General features: G+C 42.9%; 1 protein-coding gene across 6 annotated transcripts in view; it reads left to right on the forward strand.

Annotated features, from left to right (window-relative positions):
* Window positions 1–18,541, forward strand: part of CDC14B (cell division cycle 14B) — a 2,772,169-nt gene that overhangs the window by 1,514,375 nt on the left and 1,239,253 nt on the right. For all 6 annotated transcript variants that reach the window (XM_044059784.1, XM_044059788.1, XM_044059789.1 and 3 more), the window contains one exon: window positions 18,328–18,475. In XM_044059784.1, the coding sequence (XP_043915719.1) occupies window positions 18,328–18,475 (148 nt within the window). The remainder of the gene's footprint in view (window positions 1–18,327; window positions 18,476–18,541) is intronic.

The following is an 18,541-nucleotide window of genomic DNA, read 5'->3' on the forward strand; positions in this document are numbered from 1 at the left end:
ATTCTATAAATTGCAATGTCTGCTCTTGTGTTTATGAGCAGTTCATCCTGTAGGTCCATTCTACCCATGGACAGGCCCTGTAGATGTCCATATCGGCTTAACTCACAGCATGACGCTGGTCAATGTTTACTGTGTCTTGGTTTTACTGATAAAACAGAGAGAAGGTGCAGAAAGGCTTTAGATGACTTGAAAGAATCCTTTTCTAGAGAAGCAGCTTCATTCTGTCCTTGCATTTGGTTTAGTTTATCTGCTGTAAAAAGTCTAAAAAATTGCATCTCACTTTATTAAAAAAATCTTAAGCCTCTATATCGATTTGGCTTGTATGTATCTGCCAAGGTATCAGATATGGAAGTAAATGAAAAAGGATGTTGTAGTTTTTGTTGGCATGTTTTCTCAGTGCACTTACTCTCTTTTGTAATCACAGAGTAACAGGGTAGTTTAGGACTTCAAGATTTGGAGACATAAACCAAGGCCACGCTACTTAGATTGATCTGTTTTGATTCAGGACACATAATATATTCCCAAATGGAAGCACGTTATATAGGCACAGTGCCAGACAGTTAACGAAAGGTTCACATAAGGACATTTGAGCAGATTTAGGAAGGGAATATAAAGAACATTATGTACAGATCTTGTGTAGATGAAAGTCTTTATGTTAAGAAGTTAAAGCTTGGAAAATAGAATGACACCAATGGGTTATAAAGTAAAAAAGTGATAGAGAAATATGTAATGAACATTTGGGGATAAAATGAGCAAAAAATGAGTGTTTGGGAGAGGTGATAAAAATAAATTAAGTAATAAAGCAGGAAGAAAGCTATGCAAACTGTTGGGTTATCAAACTGATTTACGTGCATGTACAGGTCTCGTAGTAGAGTTCAAGGAGAGTGAGCAGAAGTTGAATAGCAACTTTTTTTAAACATAGTAAATTTTATAACTGAGACCAGAACAGAAAGGACAGACTAAAAAAGAGTAATATGCAGAGTATATATTAAAATATTAGATTTGAGAAGACAACACAATATAAAGTTAAAAATAGCATAGAGAGAACAGTTAAAGATATTAAGTGTGATCAGCGGAAGGGAAAGTCTTAGTCCTAGATATGTAACTATCTCTAAAATGTAACATTTTTGCATGGAAATGTTTATGTATCACCACATGACTTTTTTCACAGACAAGTTAGAGATGTGATGTTTCAGAAGAAGGTTCTTGGCAGCATATATTTTTAGAATGCATGGGAGTTGCTTTAGTACTCGCATGGCTTAAATAATATGTTTAGTCCTGTTCTTGATAGTAGCTAAGAAAACTGCAACTAGAAAGTAGAAAGCCAACAACTGTCAAGAGAGGTGAGGAACAAGTGTAATGGTCTGAAAGTAAAACAGTGTGGTTACCAGTTAATTTCTGACTTCAAGTTATATTGTTAGTAGTTAACTTGTATGTTTTAACTAATGTTGTTGAAGGAGCAGTGTTAAATCCTTAAGTTATTAAAAGCAATAAAATAGTCCGTTATGCTACTTGAATGCATATCAATGCCAGGTCACTGAATGCTAAATGTGAGCACTGATTGATGCTAGTTTTAGTATTGTTTAAATATACAGATATAAAATGGCTCTGTCAGCATTTGGTGACATAGTAAGTGTACCATGCATGGGGATTGCAAAGTTTGGCAAATTGAAAATGTGGCTTTAAAAAAAGTATTGCAAAAATACCTGTTACGTTCCTCAAAGCTAGTAGTTGGTGACTACTATAGCTAATCTCACCGCTGTGGCAAAAGATCCTTCTTCACACTTGAGTACTTCCACCCTAAATTAATAGTTAAGGTAAGGTGCCAAGGTACAAAACAGCACACCAAATCTAGATTCTGGTTCAGGAATGGATAATTTAGAAATTGTATAAACTTGGTGTGCTTGCCTTGTACATGATTTGTAATGATGTATTAGGCCATTAGTTGTCCCTTTAATGTGTTGTAATCAGCATGTGACATGTTGAAAAAAGTCCAATAACTCTGATTTCTACACATGGTTGTACTTTGTCATAGTTGTGTACTGTACTAGATTTACTGTTTCTGCTTCCAGCTAGTGAGTGTGTCTTTGCTTTGCACCAACATTTCACTTTGTTGTACTAGTATCATCGTAACTGCTGCAAATGACCATTTTACTTTTACATTAAATGTAGCTATCGTAACAGTTTTCTCCATTATTGTTTTTTTGAGTGGCTACAATGATTGCTGCTGGACAAATTAGCTGTGATGAATGGAGTATCTTTTTGGTAGTAACAGGATACCAGAGCCAAATTGTTCTGTGCTTGCAATCAAGCCTTCCCCTCTTGAGGTAATCAGTTCTTTCTTCCATATGAGAGACCACTGCACAAGAGCATGAGCTCACCTGGGTAACCCATCTTTCAGGTATCCATAAGTGTTGCTTATGCCCTTGTCAGCATTCTGGCAGCTGAGGCAGTTCTAAAACCACTCTGTGGTAATGAAAGCACCTCCAGCACCACTGGGACTGCCTTTGCCTTTCCGTCATATGTAGTTGTAAGGGCCAAGATCACTGGCTTGAGCAAGTGACAGCACAAATTCTTCTTGCACTGCATTGGTGAGCCAGAAGGAAACCACCTCTTTATCCCCAAGATGGACTTGCCCATCCTTTTTGCTCAGCTGCATTATGTGCTTGAGCCACTGTTTCAACTCTGGTCACCTAGGTTTAGTCAGGACTTCAGCTACTTACAGCACAGAGCTGGTTGCCAGAACCATGATGTTTTGTTTGGTTCCATTATACAGAGAGAACTTTAAATGTTTTTGAATGTCTGTTCTTTCTAGAGTTCGGGTGTCCTGTCAAGCAATCATTTGATACCTTGTGTTACTGTCTGGTCATATTGCACACCACATTTGTTGCCTCAAGCTTCCTGTTTGACATGCCAAGTAGTGTGCATGTTTGTTTGGTGTTATGCTGTCAGTTTCTCATTGAGTCTTGTAAACCTGGAAGAAAAATCTTAGTACCCGAAGAACGTTGATTGATGGCTGTTAACTGTGCTTGAATTAATCAAGGCTATCTTCTGCTTTGCATTTTTGTTTTTGCAGCAAGTTCTGAATTACAGTAGGAGAGGGTATGTGAGAAGCCTTTTTTGGTGCAAGGCACTATTGCTGACATTTCCTTTTCCTTATCTGCTGGTAGCATACTGTGTTAGGGGCTTGCTTTCTAAGTTTAATTCTTGGGATCCCAGCTTATATTGATGGGTGACACTGCTTATCAGGTACTTAATTCTAGTACTCACTGATTTAAATACCCACAGTTCCTTTCCTTTTATACAACACACACACACGGTATAGGCATTTGTATCCTCCCTGACAGCAGTTTGAGACTCCTGAGCTGCTAAATGATCCCTGGTTTGCCTGGGCCATGTCAGGACTTTATCCCTCCATGCTACTAGGCTGTCTTTTTCTTCTCTTTATTACCCTATATCAGCTCGTTTTCCAGTGTTTTTCCAATTAGTGACAGTGGTGCCTTACTCAAGGCTGATAAATCTATTTCACAAAAGGGGATACTACTGTCTGGCACATTGGAATTGGATAAATCACTCCACCAGGCAGAGATATGGGAAGGGAGTCAAGTGATTTTTAGCATCCACTTTCTGTTTAGGAGTTTTTGCCTATTTCAACCCTAGCAAAATATATTTTACCCTAAATCCTTAATTGGTAATTCTCAGTCCTAAATCAAATCATTGCACCTCAACCGTTTCATATGTCTGGACTTTGAATTGTGTTTTTGTAAGTAACTCCTTTGCACAGCCATATTTCTCCTCTAGCAACCCACACCTCCTATCCACATCAGAAAAAGCTGTTTTGCATGGCTTTATTAGGTCTTTGTTTTTGTCATCCTATTTGTCTGTCTTTTTTGCAACCCTCAATATCCCCTTTCCACCTGGAACTCTGATGTCCTTCAAGGATGCATCTGCAGTCCTTACATATGGGTTGTCCTGCCTCAGGCAGCCCTTCAGTCGGCCGGATTCCAAAGTCTGGGTCCGGTGTCGGCTGATGTCACCCTTTCCCCGACGTCAGAGCGCCTGGGGTATAAAAGTCAGCTGACGCCATCTTCCTCAGTCTTTCTTGCCGCGTGATGCCAGAAGCAGTTCGCAAGTGCCGGTCGGCCAGCTCCTGTAGGCGTGCCAGAGGTAGAGGGCAAGCTAGAGGCTCCTACAGAGGACGTCAATGGCAGCCTCCTAACCAGCGAGGTAGTGCAGGACCAACAACTGCTACACAAGGACTGACTCAATGACTTCACCTTGATCCCGCCAACCAGGGCTCAATTAGAAGCACCTTTGGGTGGAAAATTGTCTTTATTCTCAAGAAATTGGCACAGTATTACAAGGGACAAATGGACACTGCAAATAATAGGCAAAGGATACAGGTTCTATTTCAATACATTACCAAAAAGAAAAGGAATGCCAAACCTGCCACCAAATCAAAGGGCAGAGGCTTTAAAATAAATTGCCAAACTATTGCAAGAAAAGGTTCCTCTCGCAGAACAAGGCCAAGGATTTTATTCCAGACTATTCCTTGTCCCAAGAAAAGAAAAACAATGGAGGCCTATTCTCGATTTGTCCGCACTCAATACTTATCTCATTGTGCCAAAATTCAAAATGCTGACCCTACAGCAACTCCTTCCCATGCTGGGCAAGGGGTCTTGGCTGGTAACTCTAGACCTCAGGGAGGCATACCTGCATGTCCCTATCAGACCAAGTTGCAGAAGACACCTCAGATTTCTTGCAGGTTCAGAGCATTATCAATTCTCAGCATTGCCCTTTGGCTTATCTACTGCGCCCAGAGTATTCACGAAATGCCTGGCATCAGTAATTGCACATTGCAGACTTCAGGGGATTCAAATATACCCGTATCTGGACGACTGCCTTATACAAGCGGACAGCCAACAAACTTTGGAAAAACATTTGAATTATGCCATCCGCCTTCTGCAGGCCTTGGGATACACAGTCAACATTCACAAGTCAAGACTTGTGCCATCCCAAAGAATAACTTTCCTGGGTGCGGAACTAGATACAACCACCCAAATGGCTTTTCTCACAGAAGAAAAACAGACAACTACCGGATTACTTCAAAAATCTGACAAAACAAACTCAGATGACTGCAAGGAAAATCCTGCAGGCCCTGGGTTACATGGCATCGTGAATTCTTCTGATTCCACAAGCAAGGCTGCATATGAGAAAACTACAATGGTACCTAAGGAGTTTATGGTCTCAGCACAATCACAGCCTAGAAACTTTGATACCACTCATTCCATGCCTTCAAAAGGAATTCCTGTGGTGGGCCTAAGCAAGCCAGTCAAACAGGGGTCTGCCTTTCAGCAAACCAGTAACCAGCTAAACCATTACCTCGGACGCTTCAGACCATGGATGGGGAGCACACATGGAGGGCAGATGCATCCAAGGACTATGGTCTCAGAAAGAATTGCACATGCACATAAACCAAAAGGAAATGCTGGCAGTGATGCATGCAATCGAGACCTTCAAGGACTTTGGCCACCTGCTAATAAGGACAGACAATACCACAGTTATGTGGTACATAAACAAGCAAGGAGGTACGCATTCCTACCCTCTTTGCAGACTAGCAATGAATCTTTGGGAACTTTCCCTAAAACTCAATATACAGCTGCCATCCCAGTTTGTGCCAGGAAAAGACAATATACTGGCGGACAGCCTAAGCAGAAATACCATGGATCCACACGAATGGATGCTACACCCAGACATCTTCCTTCAGATAACACAATTTTGGGGAAGGACGGACATAGATCTTTTTACCTCCCACCACAATCAGCTGAAGAAATTCTGTTCAAGGACATACCACCCACAAGCATGGAAAGTGGACGCCCTCTCTTTCAACTAGAATACTCTAACAGTGTATGCATTTCCACCTCTTCCACTAATGACCAGGGTCTTACTGAAAATCAGGACAGAACAGCCAAAAGTGATTCTAATAGCCCCGGATTGGCCGAGGCAGCACTGGTACCCACTGTTACGATGCCTGTCACACACGAAACCGTGGCCTCTACCACAAAGGCCACTCCTTCTGACACAGCACAATTACAAAACTCTGCACTCCAGCCTGAAAACCCTGCAGCTGACAGCCTGGAGAATACCTTGACTCCTCACCAGGAAAAGCTATCCAAGAGAGTGAAGGATATCATCATGGAAGCTCGCAGACCTTCCACGAGAAAGGCATATTCAGCAAAATGGAAAAGATTCCACACTTGGAGCACCGCAAAGGGCCTAGATGCCACAGTGATGAGCATGGCACATATCCTGGAATACTTGGCAGGAATGCTCCACAATGGCCTTTCTTACTCTTCCATAAAAATTCATGCTTCAGTAATTTCAGCAGAATACAATACTGATCCACCTGTCTTCTCTCATCCTCTCCTAAGGCAGTTTCTAAGAGGAATTAAAAGCATCAATCCTCCAAGAAAACCACCAGTGCCTACATGGGACCTTAACTTCATGTTGGAAAAGTTGACTCTACCTCCCTTTGAATCAGCAGCATCTTCAGAGTTGCAGTTCCCGTCTTGGAAGACTGCCTTCCTTCTGGCCATAACCTCAGCAAGAAGAGTATCTGAATTACAGGCACTCATGGCAGTACAACCATTTCTTATTTTTCATCAGGACAGAGTCTCCTTGAGAACCAATCCTTCATTCATGCAAAAGGTGGTATCCAGGGTCTCATTGAACCAAGCTATTCATCTGCCTACCTTCTTTCCAGATCCGCAAAACAAGGGAGAAAAACTTCTGCATACCCTGGACATTCACAGACAGTTACGCTACTACTTGGACAGAACTAAGACTTTCAGAAAAACTGACCAGCTGTTGGTAGCATATGCTGCAGGCATCCAAGGCAAAGCAATTTCCAAACAGACAATTTCAAAATGGATAGGAAATTGCATTTGATTCTGCTACTCTTATCATGGAAAAACTGTGCCAGCTAACATCAGGCCACATTCCGCCAGAGCCACAGCCACCTCCACAGCCTTTTAAGAGGGGTGGCTACCAAGGACATTTTCGAAGCTGCTACATGGAGCTCCGTGCATACATTTACCAAGCATTACAATTTGCCCTTATATTCCAGATCCAGAGCAGGCTTTGCTACGGCAGTCCTGCAGGGCATTTTAGCTACACCATCATTTTCTTAGATCCTACCACCCCCAGCTTGGCTATGGTATTCTACCCATATGTAAGGACTGCAGATGCATCCTTGAAGGACATAGTACAGTTTTGTACCTACCATAAATGTAGATGTCCGATAGGTATGCATCTGCGGTCAGGTTTTCACTCCCTCCTTACCCTCTGTGGTATTTCTTGGGTACTTATCCCTCTTATGGCTAGCTGGGGTTATCTATTATGGTGTATTTGTTTTTTATTACTGTGCATGTTTGGAATATTTTGCATTTCTCCAAATTTAGCCTTCCTTAGAGGGCACCTGGCATCTGGGGCAAGAAAAACTGAGGAAGATGGCGTCAGCTGACTCTTTTATACCCCAGGCGCTCTGACGTCGGGGAAAGGGCGACATCAGCTGACGCCGGACCCAGACTTTGGAATCCGGACGACCAAAGGGCTGCCTGAGGCAGGACAACCCCATATGTAAGGACTGCAGATGCATACCTATCGGACATCTACATTTATGGTAGGTACAAAACTGTACTTTTTCTGTAATGACATTTCACAAGGTCATATTGGATCAGAGAGATGCCTTGTTAATAATTACTGTCTGGCTCAACCAGCCTCTTCAAGGAGGGCAAGGCCCTTAACTCCTGTAGAACATTTTAGGATGCTCATCTGTTTGAAGGCAGACAGGGATTTTCACTTTTTGACATGCAAGTGGAGTTGACAGATAAAGAACATCTGTCCATTTAATTTTGTATTCTCTAATGTAGACTCTGATCTCATCTTTGAATGTTGACTGTATTGTCTAATACATCAGGAAAAAGAAAGTTTTAAATGATATGATCCCTGAGGGCATAGAAAGTAGTTTGTGACACAGGGAATGACTCTAGCCTTTTCAGATAGGTATGTTCATCATATTGATCACTGCTGCAGTAGCCTTAGTTATATGGGTTGTATCCTGCCACGTATATAATAGCTGGCCAGTTACTAAAGCTTCAGGGCACCTTCCATGTTTATTTGTTTTAGAAACACACAAGAGGAGGCAAGGGTTCCACTCCAAAAATATTTAATGTTTGTGCTTTCGTCCACTTTCTTAAATGAACTTCTTCAGGTGTTTCAATTCATTGGCGATTCTGAATTCCCAAGACTTGTTTTGTCGTTTTAATGGACCATTTCAGGCCAATAAAGCTAAACCCCACTACCTGTGGACATGCATACTTTTTATCCTTATGACCTCATCAGGACAGCACAAGCAGTGTTTTCCTCCAGTTTTGCAAGCTTTGGGAGGGTGTGTGTGTGTGTGTGTGTGTGTTATTGCAGTTTTCCTAACAAGTCAGCCAGTTGCCTTTAAAAAGCAGAGGATGTATAAAGTTCACTCTTCCCAAACCTGATCCAACAGCTGTAACTTTAGTTAATTCTAATCCTACTGTTTCTGTTAAGGCTGGAAAGATTATTGGTAAGTATTGAAAAAAAGTGTATGCTTCTGCAACTTTGATTTTCAGAATTCTGAATTGTCAGGCTCACCTGTTAAGGTTTTTTCTTCTTTTTCTTCTTCTTTCGGCTTTTTCCCGGTTAGGGGGTCACCACAGCGGATCATCTGTCCGCTCATGATTGGCAGTGGAGTTTTGCGGTGTCTAGTTGCCAGCCCGGCACCCACACACATGTTAAGGTTTGTCTTGACAAATTGTGAAAGTATGAGGAATGTTTTATCTACAGTTTCTTCTTGTGCAGAAAAATCTACTTTAAATTGAATTTCTTCTATTCAAGTCACATACTTGTATGTACGGTGTGTCTGACTCTGATACTTAGGCTATGGCCACAAGTACTGTTTCAAAGAGGTCTGCATGCTGCATTTTGAGAACCTCCCAAAAGTTAAAAATGAGATTTTAAATTCCCCTTTGGATGTACAGTGGATATAAAAAGTTTACACACCCCTGTTAAAATGCCAGAATTTTTGTGATATAATAAAGAGACCACAATAAATCATTTCAAAACTTTTCCCACCTTTAATGTGACCTATAACCTGTACAGTTCAGTCGAAAAACAAACAAGTCTGATAGGGGAAAAACAAAAAAATAAGAAATGTACAGTAAAGCTGGTTGCATAAGTGTGCGCACCCTTTAGTTTGTTGAAGCACCTTTTGATTTAATTACAACTTTCAGTCTTCCTGGGTACACACCTGCCATCAGTTAAAGAGACTGATTAACCCGAAATAAAGTTCAGCCATCCTACTAGGGTTTTCCTGACATGTACTCTGTTGCTTGCTTCAGCAAAAGCCATGGTTCGCAGAGAGCTTACAAAGCATCAAAGGGATGTCATTGTTGAAAGGTATCAGTCAGGAGAAGAGTATAAAAAAAATTCCACAACATTGGATATACCATGGAACGCAGTGAAAGACAGTCATCAAAAAGTGGAGAAAATAATGGGACAACAGTGACGTTGCAAAGAACTGGATATCCCTCCAAAATTGATGGGGAGAGGAAAACTGGTCAGGGAGGCTGCCAAGAGACCTACAGCAACACTGAAGGAGCTGCAGGAATTTGTCGGGTACTAGTTGTGTACTATATGTGATTAACTCCCGTATTCTCCATATGTCTGGGCTATGGGGGTAGGGTTGCAAGTCAAAAGCCTTTTCTTACACAGAAAAACATCCAGGCCCGACTACAATTTGCAAAACAATACATCAAGTCTCCCAAAAGCATGTGGGAAATTGTGTTCTGGTCTGATGAGACCAAGGTTGAACTCTTTGGCCACAATTTCAAAAGGTACATTTGATGCAAAAACAACACTTCACATCACTACAAGAACACCATCCCCACGGTGAAGCATGGTGGTGGCAGTATCATGCTTTGGGATTGCTTTTCTTCAGCTGGAACCGGGGCATTAGGCAAGGTGGAGGGAATTATAAACCATTCCAAATACCAGTCACTTTTGGCCCAAAACTTTCAAGCATCTACTAGAAAGCTGAAGAGGAATTTCACCCTTCAACACGATAGTGATCCCAAACATGCATCCAAATCAACAAAAGAATGGCTTCACAAGAAGAAAATTAAAGTTTTGCAATGGCTCAGCCAGAGCTCAGACCTAAATCCCATAGAAAATCTGTGGGGTGACATGAAGAGGGCTGTGCACAAGAGATGGCCTTGCAATCTGACAGATTTGGAGAGCTTTTGCAAGGAAGAGTAGGCAAATATTGCCAAGTCAAGATGTGCCATGCTAATAGACTCCTACCCAAGAAGACTGAATGCTGTAATTAAACCAAAAGGTGTTCCATCAAAGTATTAGTTTAAGGGGGCGCACACTTTAACATCTTATTGTACATTTTTTATTTTTTATATTTTTTCCCTAACAGATTTGTTTATTTTTCAATTGAATAGTACAGGTTATAGGTCACATTAAAGGAGGGAAAAGTTTTGAAGTGATTTATTGTGGTCTCAGTTTTTTAGATCACTAAAACCTGGCATTTTAACACGGGTGTGTTAACTTTTTATTTACACTGTAGATTTAGTTTTGGTCTCTGTTGCAGAGGTGATCGTAAATTGTGATGAAAGGAGTAAGCTGATACAGGGAATTTCTTAAGATTTTTCATCCCTATTTCCAAATTTTCCAAGGGATTCTCAAACTTCTATTCCAGATTTGGTAAGAAACAAGATAAGTCTCCAAAAAATACAGGTAAACAGTTCTTTAAGAAGTGGTAAGGGGGTGGGGGGGTCCAAGAAGAATTCTAGAAAACTCCCAAAACCAAGGACAGTCCAGTAAGTCAGAATTATTATTTAAGAGACTTTGTTCCCCCTTCTCACCCTGGCAGCCCCATTTTTCTTCTAGAAAGTCTGAATCTCCACCTTTCTGTATGGCAACAGATAGTTTTAAAAAAATTAACTCTAAAGATCATTCGTCATGGTTAAAAGTGATTGAGGAAATTCCTCCTTTCCAGGATATATTTCCTAATCCTCCAGATGAGACCGTTCTTTTTTCACCTGTCGTTCGTCACATGCTGTCCCAGGGAGTGACGGAACCAGACATTCTTTGTGTTTCACTGTTGCAGTCATCACCTCTGGGATTATCCCTGCTGTGGTAGCCCTTAGCTGGCCTGAATACCAGAGTCAGTGTTTTTCTGCATCGGCTGCTGTGGCGTGCTGCCTGACGTCAGGTCGGCAGTGCTGTAAAGGAACGCAGCTGATGCCATTCCTTCAGTCTTTCTTGCTGTGGAGCCCGTAGCAGAAACAGTTCACAAGTGTGACTGGTCAGTCACTGCCAGAGTTGGAATTACAGCTGAAAATGTCTATAGACAAGTACCCCATTGGGGATTCTTTTTTCTTGCACTGATGTCCGAAAAAGTTAACAATTGTCTCGCCTGTGGAAAGCAAATACCACACCGAGACTTCCATTCATACTGCGTCATTTGTTTAGGCCCAGATCACAACGTCCCTCATTGCCGGTTCTGTGCCCTCTGTAACACGAAAACCATTCATTGTAGAGATTTTATTGTAGCCAGGAATTTTCGTCTTCCGTCTTCGTATTCTGAAATGGCATCCATCAGCCAACAATTCGTAGACATTCCAAAAAAAGTAAGGATAAAGATAGACATAACACAAAGCTAAGTCTTCCATTGACTCTCCCGTTAAGCAGGTCTTCAGTTCTCTGGAATTCAGTGAGGCGCCTTCACAGCCCATGATGCCTGGTTTGATACCATCGCAGGCCCCTACTGAGACCCTTTCCGAGTCCGCTATGCCATGGAAATCTTGTTCGTCTTCCGAGCATTTGGTTGTGTCTGCCTTGGTTGGGTCCGGAGCCGCGACGCAGGCACTGGCTTCCGAGGAGGTCTTTCGCACTACCTAATCTAGGCAAAAAAATTACGTCTTCTCCGACTACCATTTCTCTCAGACCGATGGAGACTCTTGGGCGTAGAGGCAAGGCCACTCCTAGGAAAACTACCTGTAGCCACCATTTTACTCCTGCTCCACCACCCCAAGCTCAGATGCTTAAAATGGCAGAGGATCTCATCACCCTTATCAGGAGTAGTCAGGCCACACCTTTTAAAAAGAAAGAGACCTTTCTCCTGAAATTCTGACAGAACAGGATTTTGAGGAGTCTGATTATTCAGATTTTGAAGAGGAACAACCTCTGATTGCTTATGAGGATTCACATGCACAGGAATCCATTCCTTCTGCCTTCCCACCAGAAGATCTTTCCTTTGGGGAAGCCCTTCACACCCTCAGGGAACATTTTCACTGGGAATCCCAGGACATCTCTCAGTCTAAGAAAAGACTAAGAGTTTCTAGATCTGCCCCAGCACAGACCCTTGGCTATCCCTCCAATGTTAGATGTGGTTGATGATGTCTTCCATGAATCCAGCTTAACTCCTGACACCCTCCCACCTGCTCCCAGAAAACATGACTGGTATTAGAGTACCGGATTCTCACAAATACCTGTACAGAAATCCTGCTGCATACCCGGATGTCATTACACAGGGACCAAAAGGAGCTAAGGCTAGTTCTGCGAAGAATCCCATTCCTTCTGACAAGGACTCTAGAACTCTGGACAGATGGGGTAAAAAGTATAAACCTCTGCAACCTTAGCTATCAGAGCACTCAGCTGTCAGTTCCACATGTTAAAATATCAACAACACATTTTGGAAGTATTAAAACAAAAGATTTTAACCTTTCCTGACTGTGCCAATTCGAAAGAGCAGATTTACTGCACTCTACTTGTCAAGTGGCTAAACATTCATTGCACTGTGGATATGACTCCCTAGAAGCCTCAATTAGAGCAGCAGTGTCAGGATCTCTCATTAGGGACATGCATGGTTGAAGGAACAACCTCTCCCTGATAATGTCAAATCTAAATTACTTGATGCACCCCTGGATAAGGACCGCTTGTTTGGAGTAAAAGCAGAAGAGGTGCTTAAAAAGATGGAAGACAAAGCAAAATCTATGCAAACAGTAAAAGATTTCCTTCAGGCACAACCTCCTAGGTTCAGCAGGAATTTTCCCTCAAAACACTGGTCCTTTCCTGCACCTTGCAAACAGGGGCAAGGTAAGCCCCGCAGGGGCAGACCACCCAGACTTCCTATCCCAGGGACAGCAGAGAACCAAACAGTGGACCACTTCCACTCCAAAGGCTGGGAGATGTTCTTCGTGTTTCACTGTTGCAGTCATCACACTTGGGTTATCCTGCCAGGAGTAGCCATCAGTCTGCCTGAATACCAGAGGCTTAGTATTTCTGCGTTCGTTGCTGTCGCTTCAGGACTGATTGTCAGGTCATCAGTGGTATAAAAACAGGCAGCCGATGCCATTACATCAGTCTTTCTTGCCAAGGAGTCCGAGGCAGAAACAGTTCGCACGAGTGCTGGTCAGCTGCTACCTGAGTTTTTGTTTCCGAAATTGAAGCTGAAGTCTTCTAAAGCTACGTGCCCCGTTGGGGATTCTTTTTTCCTGCTCTAACCGATGTCAGAAAAAGTTAACAATTCTCTCGCCTGTGGAAAGCATATACCACAGCGAGATTTCCTTTCTTACTGCATCAGCTGAGTAGGCCCAGACCATGATGTACCTCGCTGCCAGTTTTGTACTTTGTTCAACGCCTGAACTATTCATCATCGGGCCCTTATTGTATCTAAATACTTTAATTCTCGATCTTCATATTATGAAATGGCTTCGGTAAGCCATCTGACTACCGATCTTCTGAAAAAAAAGTAAGGATAAAGACAGACGGACCACACAGGTCCAAAAATGCCAACGATGCTTCCGTTAAGCTAGTCGCCAGTTCACTGGTACTCAGTGAGGTGCTTTCGCAGCCCCTGATGCCCACTTTGATGGATTCGCAGGCCGCTACCGAGACCCGTTCGGAGTCCGGTATGCCACGAGACTCTTCTTTGAATACAGAACCTACGGATGTCTCTAACTTGGATGGGTCCGGAGCCACTCTGCAGGCACCGGCTTTTGAGGAAGCTCTTCGAACTACCAATATTCGACACAAACCAATGACTTTTCATGTCTTCAGTTCTTTCTAAAACTACCGAGTTGCTAAGGCCAAGAGTATGATCTATGCCCAAAAACGTACAATCCTAACTCAAGTGCCTGCTTCTTGCCACAGTCACAGATGCTTAAAATGGCAGAAGACCTTATCATGCTGATTAGGGGAAGCCAGCCTTCCCCTGTTAAAAGAAAGAGACTTGTCCCCAGCAGCTTTATCTGACCAAGAGTCCAAATCTGGGGTTTCTGATTATGAAGACATGCCCTTATCTACATAGGAGGATTCCGATGCAGAGGAATCCATTCCTTTTGCCTCCCTTCCAGAGGATTTTTCTTTTGATGAAACCCTACATACTAAGAGAGCATTTCAATTGGGAATGCCAGGATTATCTATCCTCAGTCCAAAAAGAGACTCGGGAAATTTTTAGATTTACCACAGCATAGACCCTTAGCTATCCCTCCTGTTCTGGATGTTGTGGATGATGTCTTTATGGAATTCAGTCTAACTCCTGATACTTTACACCCTGCTCCCAGGAAACCTGACAGGTACTACAAAGTCCCTGACTCGCACAAATTTCTCTTCAAAAATCCTACTGCTTACCCCAGAGGTCATCTCCCAAGGACCAAAAAGAATAAAAGCAACTACAGATAAGAATCCCACCCCCTCAGACATGGATTCCCGAGCTTTAGACAGATGGGGTAAAAAAGTGTACAATTCTGCAACTTTGCCATTAAAGCATTAAATTGTCATTTTCACATGCTGAAATACCAGCAACATACTATGGAACTTATTAAGCAGAAGTTGTCTCCCTTCCCTGACTGTGCAGAAAATAATGAATTACAGGAGCTTATGCATTCTGCAAGCCAAGTCAGCAAGCATATACCCTGCAATGTGGGTTTGACGCCCTAGAAGCATCTTGCAGGTCAGCAGTCACAGGTTCTGTACTTAGAAGGCATGCTTGGCTTAAGGGGCAGACCTTGCCAGACCATGTCAAATCAAAATTGTTGGACGCACCTCTGAACAAGGACAATCTGTTTGGCACCAAAGCAGAAGAGATTTTAAAAAAGATAGGAGAAAAAGCTAAGTCTCTGCAGACACAGATATTTTTTGCACATGCCACCTCCAAGATTCAGTAGGCATTGCCCCTCCAAACATTGGCCCTTTCCAGCCCCTCAAGGCCACCTCAAACTAGACCTAGGAGAAACAGACCCCCACAGACTACAGTCTCAGGGTGTATGCAGAGATCTAAGCAATGGAGTACCTCCACTTCTAAAACAGGAAGTGCTAAGCCACCCCCTTATGGAAAGAATTCACAGTGACTTCTCAACTCCTCTCCTCACCTCTGCCCAATTGCTCATGCCCCTAGGAGGAAAACTTGCCCATCATGCAAAAAACTGGACCTCCATCACCAACGATCGATGGGCCCTCAACATAGTATCCCAGGGGTACAAATTTTATTTCCACATGCTGCCAATCCCAAAAGGGTTCCCAGACCTTCCCCCAAACCAATGGGCAGAGGCACAAAACCAAGTTCAGTCCCTGCTCTTCATAAGGGCAATTCACCCTGTTCCTGCAGAACAGATAGTCCAAGGTTTTTATTCCAGACTTTTCCTGCTACCCAGAAAAGAGAACACCTGGCGCCCAGTCTTAGATCTATCCATTCTAAACATCTTCTTGGTGGTACCAATATTCAAGATAACCACCCTACAGCAGCTTCTCCCGGTGTTGTCCAAAGATGCCTGGTTAGCCACCCTAGACCTAAAGGAGGCCTATCTGCACATCCCAGTCAGGGACTCCTGCAGGAAATGTCTACATTTCAGGGCAGGATCTATGCATTATCAGTTCTCTGCACTTCCCTTTGGCCTATCCACTGCTCCCCTAGTTTTCACAAAATGCCTGACTCCAGACATTGCCTATTGCAGACTGAGAAATATTCACATTTACCCCTACTTGGACGATTGCCTGATTCAGGCAGACAGGAAAAGCTGTTGCAGCACCTGACATTTGTAAAGGACCTTCTAACCTCCCCTGGGGTACACTATCAACGAAAAGAAATCCAAACTAGTCCACAGTCAAAAAAATTGTATTCCTGGGAGCAAGCTTGGACACAGCATCCCAGATGGCATTCCTTACTCCAGAAAAACAAGCCTGTGTGACAGGCTACTTCTTTCAAATGGCCACCAGAACCCAGCTATCTGCAAGGAAAATCCTGCAAGCTCTAGGGTTCATGACCTCCTGCATTCTACTAATTCCATATGCCAGAGTGCATATGAGGAAACTTTAATGGTACTTAAAAAGTCTTTGGTGCCAACATTCTCCAGACCTGGAAACTGTCATACCTATGATACCTTGTCTAAGGAAAGAGTTCCTTTGGTGGGCAGTAGTATGCAACCACAACAAGGGGCTTCCCTTTACACAACCTTATGCTGCCCAGACCCTAATCACAGATGCATCAGACTATGCCTGGGGTGTACATTTGGACGGCAGGTCTATTCAGGGCCACTGGAGCCTAGATCTAATTTTTGCCTCCTGGAGGCAGTTGGGGACAGACTATTGTTGCACTCAGATGCCTGGAGAAACATAACAGATGACACCTGAGTGTTAAACATAATTTCCAGAGGTTACTATATTCGCTTTTCCCCTCCTCCTCCCAGTTCCGGAAGATCTCTCTCCAGTGTGCCACCCAGTAAGCGGGAGAATGCCTTCCAAGAGGTTCAAAAACTTCGAGAGAATCACCCAGGAGGTCCCAGCTGAACAACAAGGATGAGGAACCCGCACTTTTTTGGTGCCAAAGCAAACAGGGGACCTTCGACTGATCTTGGACCTTAGCAATCTGAATTTATTTAAGTCGAAGTTCCGCATGGTTGTGGTGCAGTCCATTCTGCCACATCTTCTCAAGGATGATTGGATGTGCTGTATAGATCTCCAGGACGCATACTGTCATATCAAAATAGGCGCTGCAAGAGACATCTGCTATTCCAGCTGGGAGCCAATCATTACCAATTTAGAGCATTGCCCTTTAGTCTCACCACCGCTCCCTGGGTGTTCACCAAATGCATGGCAGTGGTTGCAGGCAACCTCTGTCTGCAAGGATGCCAGGTGTTTCCATATGTAGACAATTGGCTCCTAACAGCACCTACAAGGCATCAACTACTTCAAGCCATTCAGGTCATGCTACAACTTTTCAGTTTCCTGGGAATTGCAGTGAATGTGGTGAAATCAAAGAAGTCTCTCATACAAGACATAAGAGTTCATAGGAACACAGTTGAACACAACTACCCAGATAGCTGCTCTATCTCCACAGAGAATAAGATCTTTGAGACAGCATTTTCAGCTGTTACTATACACCTTGACACCAGCAGCTCAGATGGTCCTCATGGTCATAGGGTCAATGTCAGCTGCCATTCTTTTGGTCCTGCTTGCCAGTTTTTCATGCAGTACCTCCAGTGGACCCTAGCTGCCCAGTGGTCTATTGTGCTCCATCCGTTGTCAACCCCAGTCAAGCTAACTCTGATTTGCAGATGTCATCTGCAATGGTGGATTCTTACAGACGACCTCCATCTCATTGGACCCTTCACCCTTCCTCCACCTATAGCCACAGTGACCACGGACACTTCCTTTTTTTGGGGTGGGAGGGCATTTCCAGGGAAAGATGGTCCAAGACAGAGACCAAATTACTTGTTAAAATGTGAGTGTCCCAAGTTAAAACTCAGTATGTCAGTGCTTAGCATATCAGTCATTCTTTGAGAAGAATTTCTGCATTGGGGTGTTTATTACCCCCCCCCCCCCTTCCCCCATCATCTACAAATGGGACCCTTCATCTTTTGGCTAGGAAAGGAGATCTCTGTGACTCTGAATGATTATAGTTTTTTTTCCCATGTCTTGTAGATTGTGCTTCTTTGTAAATGGGGCATATAAAAGTGAGTGGTGCAGCTCAGATCCCATCATTACTTACGCACCTCAGTGTGAAAAAGAAAAAAAATGGGCCATCAGAAGAGGAAGTTCCTAAGAACTTATTGAAGAGAACCTCTTCTTAGATCACCCTATATGGGGAATACAGATAATGTATAACATATATTTTATTTTCATAATATCGGCTTGCTTATAGTTAGTCACCTGGAAGGTTTATTGTGGTTAGCAGGCTAAACCTGAATGTTTTGTAGATAGTTAATGCTAAGTTTACTTTTATTACAGAAAACAAGCTAGCCTTTGGGCAGAAGGTGATATTTTCCATGCAAAATTAAAGGAACAAAATGGAAACAGAGTTAAATTAATCCTTTCAGGAGTGGATGACATTTCAATCAGTGGCAAAAACAAAATCCATTGCAAAGACAATGTTTTGGTGAGTGTCTGAAGATGTTACTTGGTAGTTTTAAGTGCTTTTTTTCTTGTGTCTGTTTATTTGCAA

Source organism: Protopterus annectens, chromosome 17.part0, assembly GCF_019279795.1.
Source record: "Protopterus annectens isolate FY-2018-M chromosome 17.part0, PAN1.0, whole genome shotgun sequence".
Taxonomy (NCBI): Eukaryota; Metazoa; Chordata; order Ceratodontiformes; family Protopteridae; genus Protopterus; species Protopterus annectens.